At 48.7% G+C, this 11,174-nt stretch overlaps 2 protein-coding genes across 3 annotated transcripts in view; both read left to right on the forward strand.

The window, feature by feature from the left end:
* Positions 1-1,673: 1,673 nt before the first annotated feature.
* Positions 1,674-6,035, forward strand: diabloa (diablo, IAP-binding mitochondrial protein a). 2 transcript variants are annotated; one of them, XM_019868391.1, is made up of 6 exons: positions 1,681-1,760; positions 3,015-3,138; positions 3,579-3,701; positions 4,530-4,640; positions 4,715-4,811; positions 5,546-6,035. In XM_019868391.1, exons 1-6 carry the CDS (start codon positions 1,696-1,698, stop codon positions 5,746-5,748), a joined length of 723 nt encoding a protein of 240 aa, XP_019723950.1. In that variant the 5' UTR covers positions 1,681-1,695; the 3' UTR covers positions 5,749-6,035. The 2 variants fall into 2 exon arrangements, with proteins under 2 accessions (XP_019723958.1, XP_019723950.1); XM_019868399.1 differs by lacking the exon at positions 3,015-3,138 and having other exon boundaries at positions 1,674-1,760.
* A 4,016-nt stretch (positions 6,036-10,051) lies between these two features.
* Positions 10,052-11,174, forward strand: part of nectin3a (nectin cell adhesion molecule 3a) — a 29,431-nt gene continuing 28,308 nt past the window's right edge. Inside the window, exon 1 of the mRNA XM_019867270.1 lies at positions 10,052-10,776. Within this exon, the coding sequence (XP_019722829.1) occupies positions 10,722-10,776 (55 nt within the window). The 5' untranslated portion in view covers positions 10,052-10,721. The remainder of the gene's footprint in view (positions 10,777-11,174) is intronic.

An 11,174-nucleotide genomic window follows, 5' to 3' on the forward strand; every position in this document is an offset into this window, starting at 1 on the left:
GCCCGGGGGCGTAGCCGTTCTTTCAGAGGTGGGGAGGGAGGCAGGGAGGGCGAATTGCTTCGGCGTAAACAAGTCATCATCCTCTCTCCATAGTGACCAACAAACTAAATCGCCAAACTTGCAACCTCTGCTTGAGGAAACGGCGCCATGACAGTTACGCGTACCGTCGCCTCCGAAACGTGTTGGAACGGCGAGGTCAATTGCTTCGTCCTTATTGAAGACGGTTGGGTTTCAGAAACAACCAGGAACCTCAAGAGGCTGCAGAAAGGCTCTGTCGTGGTTATGCGTGACGGTCGTGGACCCGAAAGCGGGGAGGCGGGAGAAGCAGGGTGGACTGAACCCAACGTATGGACGAAAACACTCACGGGGCACACTGAACAAACAAAGTCATGAAAAACGAACAAAAAGTAACAACAAAATATGCCACTATGACAAACAAAACAACGTGACGGCAACCCAAATATCCGACGCCGAGGCAGTCCTTGGCACAAAAAAAAAAAAAAAAAAAAAAAAAGCTTGTGACACGATGACCAACCAGTGCGACAACGGAGAAGCCCTCCGATGGGCACAAACTTAAAGGTAAACCATGAAACAAAACCAAATCTGCTCGAAACAACAATCGAAGCACGACCAGGCCTGGGAAAGCATTCCAAGTGAAGAACGCTGAAGTCGATGGCTCGCAGTCTCGATGACCTGATCGCAAATGCGGCTTAGGCCACAAAGAATTCCATGTCCAAATCACAGCGGGTTCATCGAACCAACGTGTGTTTCTGACTGCCCAACAATGGGACACGTCCACAGTTTTTCATTTGGTAAGGAGACGGGTGGTCAGTCACCCACCTGTGTTTGCTAGACATTGAAATGTTTGGTTGCGTGGAGTCATTCGAGGGCCTGAGTGTGTGTGTATGTATGTGGAGGAGCGGGGGCAGGGGGTCTTCCAAGAATGAAGGCGCTCCTCAGTCATTTTGTCCATGTCACTGGTCTCACAAGATAAAACAATCCCTGTGAAACTCATTAAAGCCTAAAAGCAATCATTAATTATTCACTGTGTTTGTGCAAGGTGTTTTGAGTGCAAAGTGTTGCTCATCATGGGATGCAGTTACGCAGGTCCACTCGAGCTGTTTTTAATCGTGTCGTCATGTGTTTTTGTACACAAAGATGCCACCCTGAGTATTGACGACAAAGTCCAATGAAACTCATTACCGGCATCATTCACTATTCATAAGTTGTTGTTCACTTTGAACACGGTCTTGGATTTCATCAGACGGCAATGACAATGCAATATTTGGAGGACTTTTACTCTTTTAAATCAAACAAAATATACTCCGCAACCCAGATTTTAAATGAGCAACACTTGCACAATCGGTATCAGAAATTTGGCATTGACAAAAATAACTACAACAAGATCATTGATGTGGTTGTACTTTGTAGTTTGGATAGTAGTGCTATTTCTAATTTTGTATCCCACTTATTCAGTGAAACGAACAGGAATTATTATACTTCGAGAGAAATTGAAATAAGCATGACTAATTTTACACTGGGAGAATAAGTCCGAGAATCTCTTCGATCGTTTACTTTTGTGCCACGGAAACGTTTCCTAAACTGATGAGAAGGTGAACGCCGAAGGTTTTCTGGCCACCAGATGGCAGCAGCGCGTGTCGTGAAACCGGAAGTGTCAGCGGGAGGGCATGGGGCATGTTTCCTGGACGGACCAACATGGCCGCGCTCGGGCGGGGGTCAGCTTTCCTCTGTTTGCTCCGGTAGGTCCCTTTTTAAATGAGTTTCAGCTTCACATTCCGCCCGAATAAAGACGTTACTTGTAAATCTAACGAAATACGTGTACAAAAAAACAATGGCTGCTGTTTTTTCGCGCAATGAAGCGACGGGCTTCGACCGGAAAGCAAACCGGAAGTCATTGGAACGTACCTACAGTGACGCAACATCTGTACCATTACAATTCATCGACAAACGACCACTTCACAAAACATCGATATGCAAGTTGTCGATGAGACGTTTTGGAACGTTCATGTGCAGCGGTTTGACTGAAACGAGTGGAGAAAAGTGGTCTTGCTTTGACTTGTACCCGCCAGCCACCGCTTTCGGCACACCTGCGCTAAAAGGCTGCGCAATCTCTCGAAGAACTAGGCTCCTTTCAATCATGGCACGTGCAATGTGCGACAATCGAATATGAAATTGTCTGCTTTTATCAGACTTTGACCAGCTTGCTTCAAGGTGTTTGGTGCTATTCCCTGTTGAAGTTTCGACATATTAAAACAGAGAATTTCAGAAGGTTCCCTAATTTAATGCTCACCTCCAGCGCAAAAAGTCATTGACAGGCAAACAAAATTAGCATGGGCGTCGTGACAGTTAATAACCCTTTCAGTCGTCTCGGGCCAAATGAAGGGGGCTTCGGAGCGCGTCTTGCGCAAAAGTGGGCGCGCCAAATCAGAATCGGAATCGTCTTTCTTGGCCAAGAACACACAAGGAAGTTGTCTCCGGTCGTCGAGGCTACACTAGTATTGCAATAAAAAGCAACTATGATAAACAAGGACATGACATACGAGTATCGAAAGACTTTCCGTAAATAAAGCCCTGCTCGAGCTTCCTTTTATTTGTGACCGTTTTAAACTCAGATTTATTGAGGGTTATTCATAAACATTGTACTCACTATGCTATGTTTACTGCTACTTATGGATGGACTTAACGTCACTGCCGAGCCTCCAATCTTATTTTTGTCACAATTCCATCTGCTATACTTGCCCCTGGACAGCAGATGTCAGTCGAGAGCTAATGTGAATGAAGCACCGAGTCACGAAGCTTAGGCCGAATCAATTCCCCAGTGGTTCGGGAAGCTTCATTTGGCCCGTCGCTACCTTTCAAACAGCATTTATTTAAACACAAAACGAATGAGCGCGCCACGCCGACAGACAATAATACAATGCTCACGGGCACACATTTTCTTTATCCTCTGTGAAACGAAGCACTTAGTACAACTGTGTTGTGGCCGCTTGCAGGAGCAATGTTCAGGTGCTGCGCAGGCGCGGCAAACCGGCGGGCTGCGCCTTGGCAAAATGGAGGAGCGTGGCAACGTCGGTGGCGGCGCTGGGCGGCGGGCTGTGCGCCGTTCCCTTCGCTCAAGTAAGGGCGACGGTTGCGCTTTGACCATGCCGTCATTTGCTGATTCTGGCAAACGTCTGAAAGCTTTTCCAAGAAATGTCGATGTAAACTTTTCACTGGCAAATTTGGGGAAGGCGTTCGAGCTTTTGTTTTATCACCAGCAAAGGTGCGAGCCAAATGAGCCGATTTAAAAGCAGGAGATTGCTCCAGATTCTTTTTCCACTCCAACTTGATCAAGTTTGAAAGATTTTAAGTGTGCGATCAACTTCAAGTACAGTAATTGAAAATCAATTGAAATGTATTTTCCCCGACGACATGCAAGTTCTCTGCTCAAAATTAATTTTCAGTTTGCTCAACTCTTGTTTATTCCCACACCATTCCGTGACTTCTCATTGAAAGTTTCCGACATTCCAAGGTTGTGGAAGCTTAGTTATTTCTTTTTGGGGTGTATGTTGTCGCAGGCGCCGAGCCTCACTCACGAGTCTCTGATCAGGCGAGCGGCCTCGCTGGTGACGGACAGTTCCGCCACGTTCCTCTCGCAGACCACTTTAGCCCTCATAGATGCCATCACGGAGTATTCAAAGGTGAGCGTGATACCGACCCGCAAAACGGTCAAACTTTGACGCCGGCCGCATCTCCTCTGGTGGACCGCTTGGCTTGCGCACAACAGGTCGTCAAAAATTCCAGCTGCTCCGCATGAGGTTACGAAACTTTCTAAAGTTGAAAACGATCGCACTATGAACTAGTTTGCGCCGAGCGCGGCGCGCGACCGTCAAGCTTACTCGTTTTCATAACTTTGTTTATCTGCTACCTCCGCACGTCAAGGTGACAAGAGTTGACCAAATCTCTCGGAGGGGATGAAGAGCCCTTTAAAACAAAATGAGAGACTTCCTGTGTCAGTTGGCTTCTTGAAACTTTTTAGGGGGGCTCGACTCAGAATAGAAAAGCCTTTCAAATGCTATGTGGCAAAGTGAAACTGTTTTTAGGGGCTGAACTTTTAAAAGTCGAGCCTAGTCACAGATATATATATATTTTTTAACTAACTGATCCTCTGTTAAAACCAAGTCCAAACTATTGCTTTGGTGGCACTTTGGTACCAAGGAACAATGTGCAAAGTGTTGCGAGGCGCTTCATTTCTTCAAGCCAGCCTTCTCCTGTAGAAATGCTTTGCCGCCACCTTGTGGCAATTCGAGGCAATTGCAAACCTTTTTGGGTGGACCTCAACTGTACGTTTCACGTCTCGCAGCATTGCTCGCTGTATGTGTCGTTTGAATTTCAGGAGACATTTGGAGGATCAATGTGTCTTTGACAGACCTCTCAAAAAGCTCCAAAAGGAGGCTATGATGGAGGACGCAAAACAGTGTAAAGATGTGCTCGCTTGTTTTGTTTGTTTGTTTTTTTTTCCTGGCCAGGCTGTGCACACGCTGCTCGAGCTCCAAAAACGTTACCTGGCCTCGCTGGGGCGTCTGAGCCAAACGGAGGAGGAGTCCATCTGGCAGGTGATGCTCGGCCAGCGCGCGGAGGTGAGTTCCGCTCGTCGGGACTCGCCGAGCGCGGGCCGCGGCGGAGTGATGTCACGTGTTCTCCTGCCTGCCAGGTCAGCGACAGACAGGAGGAATGCGAGCGTTTCGAGGCGTTGTGGATCAGCGCCCTCCGCTTGGGCGAAACGGCAGCGGAAGCGGCGTATGCTTCAGGTGGGCAAAAAGCATGCGGGAAATGTCTCGCGTGAAAGTTTTCAGGTCAGTCCTCAAAGTCTTCCTGTGCTTTGTCGATTTTCTCAAATGAACTCGAGGGGGTGAGCACGAGCGCCGAACTTGTTGCTGTAATTGCCGGTGGGCGCCACACGATGGCGTAAAAGATGAAGCTCGACTCAGTCGCACCGAGCTGCCACCAGATGGCGCCAAAGTGACACAAAAACTCCGCCCGACTCGGTTGTATTTGAAGAGTGTTTCACATCAATGCGCTCATCAGTTTGCCCCCGATTCTCAAGCAGAATAAAATTGAAGTCCCCACGTCTCCATTTTCTGGAATGCACAGTAGGCTTGGAGTTCCAAGACAAGTGGGTGGGGAGGCTTCACACAACCTTTGAAAAGTTTCTGCCTCGTGGTAGGTCATGTCAAAACAACGCCTTGTAACGATTTGCATCCTGATAGCGTATTTTTCCTGAACATGACACAACTTTGATGGCAATTTTGGGAGAGCTATTCTTTCTTTGTGATACAACCCATCTTTATTGATGTAGCGCATTCGGCACAGCTGTAGCAAAGCGCTTGACACAACATTCACCGGCTAACGTAGCGAGAAAGTATCCTCGCCAAATGAAATTTGGGCTTGAGCTCCCCGTCGAATTCTTGCTCTCGACAAATCACGGGCGAGACATGAGCGCTCACGACTGGCCGATGCACGTTGTGACGCCGAGCGTTTGCAGGGGCCGAGCAAGCGTCCGTCGCCATGCGGAGCAACATCGAGGTGGCCCGCTCCCAGGCGGAGGAGGCTCGCAAATTCTCCCGCGACGCCGACAAGAAGCTGGCTGAGGCCAAAGCCCTGGAGATCCGAGCCGGCGCCCAGCGCGCCGCCGCTCTGGAGAAGAGCGAGGAAGACGTGCCTGAAGCTTACCTCCGAGAGGACTGAGGAGGCCGCCGCTGCCACAAGTTGGAAGCAGGGAATGGCCACTTGAGGTGACTGAGGCCCAAGTGGCAAAACCAGTGCGTGTCGCTGCAAATCGGGGTTGCCTTGGTGGAGGTCTCTAGTGGAAATTGACGAGGCTCTTCTTCAGCCCACGTTGTGGAGATTGGGCGAGTTCTTTCTGTTGTGACATTGGCCGGAGGTTTGCGATATTGCAAGTCGGTCTTGGACGTCGACTCTGCTGTGAGCTGTTTTTTTTGCACAACGTTGAATAAAAGCGTCACGGAATCTGACTCTGCGGACTTATTCGACTGGCAAAATCTCGAGGAGGATTTGGGCCACTTGGTATTTGTGCAAAATGGAGGAGGAGTATGTTCCAGACAAAATGGAAGGCAATTGGTCAAGAAGCACAAAAATGGGTCTTGTCAAGAAAAACACATAGCACAAAGGGGGGGGGGGGCGTTTCATTTGGGATGTCGGTGTCGCTTCACGTCGCCTTCTACCTCGATTGACTGTTGAAACTACAAGAAGCCAATTTCTAATTCCCCAAAGCTGTTCAGCTTCAGTTTTGGAAGGAAAAAAATCCAAGAATTGACTTTGTTATTACATTTTTCATGACGGTTCGAGACGCCAAAATAGAAGGGCCCGTACTTGTGCATCCCACTTATTTATTTCCCCTTGAAACGAAACACTCCAAAATTCTTCCTGGAATTGCCAGAGGAAGTTTGAAAATCACATTTGTGGTGTCAGACTCTTAATACACAAGCTTGGGAACGAAAATGTCAAGGCAAGCGCCGTTTTCCTCAAAAGTGCTTCGGGAAACCCTCGGCCGCCACCGTGTCCGTTTCGCCACGCGTGTTTGCTTCACTGCTTGGGCTTTTGTTTTGGTCGATGCTCTCGCGAGTCACTCAGCAACGTGTTTTCCAGCAAATCGGCCGCGGCGTCGCTCATTTCAGCTGTCGGCACGTCATTCGCTGCGGCGCTTTTCGAAACTGAGGCCAAAGGCCAGGAGGGTCGTGTGACCTTAAAATAACATTTGGGATTCAACCCCCACAAAAATCCAGATTTTAATCCAATGTTTCCCCTTGACCAAGAGATAGAGCACATGACACACAACAAGACTGTTGTCTTTTTCACTTCTGGCATTTCTCCGGAGAGCAAACAAGTTCTCCCAAAATAACCTCAGAAAAGATAGAAATGTCTTTTTTTTTTTTTTTTCCTTTGCAGCTAAGCGCACACCCGAGGAAAATGTCGCCGTTGTCAAAACATGTTCACTCCTCTTCAAATGTTTCAAGACACTTTGCCATTCAACAGCAAGTGAAAGTGTTTTACAACTTTTGGCTTGTTTTTTGGCGAATGGACTCGTGATTGCTTTCCACTCAAGCTTCTTTCACGCCAAAGTGTGTGAAAATGATTCTGCTTTCTCCCCCCCCCCCCCCCGGTTGACGGGGAGGGAGGCGGGGGGTTGCGAGAGGAGCCAAACAAGTTCTTAATTTGTCAACAAATCCAGTTGGGCGCTACGTCCATCGGTGCAACTTCAAACTTTCCGATGTAAAGCCAAGAGCCGGAAAGGCCGCCGGCTTCTACGATGGACTGATGAAAAGTGGAAAAGTCTGCTGTGGTCTGACGAGTCCGCATTTCAAAGTGTTGTGGCAAATGTCACGTGGCGTTTGCTGTCCTTGAGGCGCGGACCCGCTGTGCACTGTTGTCGGCGTTTTGGGGAAAAATCTGCGCTCAGTGGTCGCGCCTTTTCGGCAGTGTGCCCACAAGCCAGCAGGCGAAACGAGCGTCGGCGCATGCCGATGTGCAACAAAAAAGTCGGCGCTTGGAATCAAAGGGGATCGAAATGGAACGGGGCAAATTGAACCAATCTCTGTATTTTCAGCCATGGATGAACTGAGCTCGGGGCAGGCGTGTGTGATGTCGCGTCTCTCATCCGCTGGTGAAAGGAGATTTTGATTCTCTTTCATCTGTTGAACTGCTTCAAAAACCAAGGCGTACCAAGGAAGAGTTGTTGTCCACGTTTTATGTTTTGTTGTATTCTTTACTTCTTGATTTCCGTCGTAGAAAACGCATCGCAAAACAGCTTCAGCTGTTGTGAAGGCGCTGTCAAAAGAAAGACGTCATGTCATGTTATTGTGGACGTCATGTCCTCCGGGCCAAAGGAGGAAAAGAACCACACGGACTGTTCTGGACGCCAGGTTGGAAAGCCCGCATCTGTGACTAACTGACACGGGGAACAAGGGAGAGAAGAGAGCAAAATGCCAAAAGGTGACACGTGTTGTTGGGACAGAAAAGAGAACAAAAAGCTGCTCCGCTCCACCTTATGGAGCGCTTTCAAAACAACAAACACTTGCCGGAGCCTGGTTGCGGAACTCGTGCGTGTACAAAGAGGCTGAAGCTGGTCGGTTGATTCGGAGCAGGGATGGGCAACGTTACTGTTGGGCGGGCGGTTATCTCGTTCGTGTTTGAAGATCCACTTTTCAGTGCATCCACTATCCTACGCCGTCAACAAAGGCTTCGAAGCAAACAACAGAATCACTGAAATCTGCCCCCCCCCCCCACAACCAGAAAAAAAAATGGTGTGGAGTGTGCGACAGGCAGCAGCGTGACTCGCGAGGAATGCTGTGTTTTCACAAAACCTTTGTTTTCGCCAGGTGAAAAGCAAAAAACGCTCTCCGACGTGGGGTGATGCCATTGCTGCCTGGACTAAATCAAACCAAACACCAAAATGACAAACTAAAAAAAGCCAAAGAAAAACATTGACTGAGCTGAGGTTTTCTCATGATATTGCTTTGATGAAGTTTTATTCAATTTTTGAGTTTTTTTTTTTTTTTTGGAGGGGGGGCGGGGGTTTCAAAGGATATCATTGCACAATCATAAAAAGACGAAAAACAAAGAGAAATGACAAGACGCACATGGAGTTCTGATCTCCACAAAGCCAAAAAGATTTGCTTATGTCATGCAAGTTTTGTTGGACTTTGTATTATTGTCATCACCTTTTGGAACCCCCTCCCCAAAAAAAAATACAAAATAACATTTTAAAAAATAAATAAAACCCAACATTTTGGCCTCTCACTGTCTGAACTCCACGTTTTGTTTGACTTTCAGGTTTTATTGGATGTAACGTGATCACATCTCAAAACACAAAACAGCCCCACCCCCCCCAAAAAAGTACAACACACTCATGGAGCGAATTGTTCAGTTGCTCACAAAGCTGAAGCCTCAAAGCGAATGTCATTCCCGGTTTTATTTCACTTGTGAGGTTTTGGATGTATGATGGTCACACATTAGGAAACACACACACACACACACACACACCATTTTTTTTTTTTTTAGATTTGAGCTTATCAGCACGCATCACAAAAACACACAAACCCCCAAAGTGTTTCCATTGAGCTGAAGTCTTGCGGGATTTGAGACATCACAGCTCTTTCAAGTGCCAAGTTTTGAGTGTGACGTTTTTCTGGCTCTTCGGGAATCAACACATCATTCCAAAGCCCCATGAAAGCGCGCGGGAGATTGATGAGTGTTGTTGCTCTTCAAATTGGCCCCAGAATGGAAGAGCTTCTTGCATTAATTGCGGAGAAGGGCAATTGACGCGCTCTCTGGTTCACGAGAAGCCACCAGAGGGTGTTCAGAGAGACAGCAAACGCAATCCAAGCTCACGCTTTAGTCACAATGACCGGTTGGGCTGCAGGCCGCCACCAAGGCCGTCCTGCAATGCAGAGCCACAAGAAGCCATTCCCGAAAAGAAGTCAGCCATTTTGCTTTTAGGCGGCCATTCTGGGCTCCTCTTTTCCAGCAGCACCTTCAAAAACAAATTGGAGCGCTTGAATCTGGCGGGGAAACTCAGCTCCCGAAGCCTGTTTCAGTTTCGCCACATGCAATTTGGTAGCTCTGTCTAGCCTGAGTAGAATCACAAAAAAGACTCAGCGGGGACGTTTGAAGCCGCCGTTTTTGGCTCATTTTGGCCATATCAAGGTTCCTTTAAAGAAAAACTTGTCTTTAAAGCTTTTATTTTTTTTTCCAGCCCCCAGTCGTTTATCCCTATAGTTCGCCACACGAAATTTGGTGGGTACGTCTGGCACGAGTAGACCCACAAAACAGTGTCATGACACCCTCCCGAAAAGGCGCAGTCGCCTCCGCTGTTTTGACTTTGAGCATCCACATGAATGATGAAGACGGAATTCATTCTTGAGGGAAAATGTGTTTTGAAACGGCAACAACACCGAAGTCAACTTCGGAGCTTGAAGGCTTTTCGTTTATCGTCAAGTGCGGACGGTGCAGTATCGTCCTTCAGGAAGCAATCTCCTGGGCTTTCGATTAACTTTCACTTCCTCATTTTGCAACGCGTTTCTTTTATTGCAGCTTCTCTGACAACACCTGAAAGACGTGACCGCCTCTCAAGGCGTGTACAGCTGCATTTGCCCACTGATCCACACCACTGGAAAAAAATCGCGATTAAAAAAAAAAAACATTTTTAATGTCTTTCTTCGACATTTGTGAATTTTAAATAAGGCTCGTTGACCCTCGACGACGACGCTGTGTCACAACTGTGTTTTTTTAAAGTCCTCTCATCAAGCTTTGTTAAAACGTGACTTTCATCACGTTCCAACTTGAAAGCGAGCTTCTTTTTTGGTGATGAACGTTTATCTCGTTGGATCGACGTGTCCACACGGATGCGCTCTCAAGTCGTTCAAGTGGGTGTCCGTAAAGGTCGCATTCGTCACGTGGTGTGGCAGCTACGTTTTGACTCAACGCGTTCGCGAGGGTTGGGAGTGAAAGTAGAAGTCGTCCTCACCGCGCTTGGAGTGGTACATCCCGCCGTGCCTTTCCAGGCGAAACGTTTCCCGTCGCAGTGGTACAGCCCACTTCACTTCACTTCTTTCGGGGAGACGATCGGCCGGCCAGACTTTGATCCACAGTTGGGACGCGGGAGGACAGCGAGCCTCGGTCCGGTCTAGTCCTCGGAAGCCATGGAGCCGCTTTACGGACTTTTCGCAACGCTGCTCGTCGTTCACGGACTCGCCGGTGAGTCGCTCGGCCTCGACGGTGACTTGCGAGAAGTTGCCGCGCCGCTCCGTCCGTTTTCTTGCCTGCCCTCCTTTTCCACATCTGCGAGCGCCCGTTGCTTTTGCCGCTAGCTCGATGGGCTTCGCACCCTCGCGCCCAAGGGGCCCGGAAAGTCGTCGAAAGGCGGCAAAATGCCGATGGAATAACGAGCCGATAGATGAGGGCTGTGGGAATGTTGACTTTGACGTGGACGAGGTCGGACCGGGGTTGTGTGGGCTCGCCGGAGGGGGCAGGCGGCGCGATTTGCCCCGCTGCGGGCTGTGAAGTCTGGCGGAGAGCGAAGGACGGGAGGAGGGGGGCGGGCAGCCGAGGCTTGACCTGCCAGTTGGGCTCAGTGCCAGCCGCAGGACCCCCCC

The sequence above is a fragment of the Hippocampus comes genome, unplaced genomic scaffold (assembly GCF_001891065.2).
Source record: "Hippocampus comes isolate QL1 unplaced genomic scaffold, H_comes_QL1_v1.1 scaffold49, whole genome shotgun sequence".
NCBI lineage: Eukaryota > Metazoa > Chordata > Actinopteri > Syngnathiformes > Syngnathidae > Hippocampus > Hippocampus comes.

Bases quoted from the DNA above. Each gene is read 5' to 3' on its own strand.
- diabloa (XM_019868391.1), top strand. From the start codon at position 1,696: ATGTTTCCTGGACGGACCAACATGGCCGCGCTCGGGCGGGGGTCAGCT. The intron at 1,761-3,014 runs GTAGGTCCCTTT...GGCCGCTTGCAG, and splicing joins GCTTTCCTCTGTTTGCTCCG to GAGCAATGTTCAGGTGCTGC. The intron at 4,812-5,545 runs GTGGGCAAAAAG...GAGCGTTTGCAG, and splicing joins GGAAGCGGCGTATGCTTCAG to GGGCCGAGCAAGCGTCCGTC.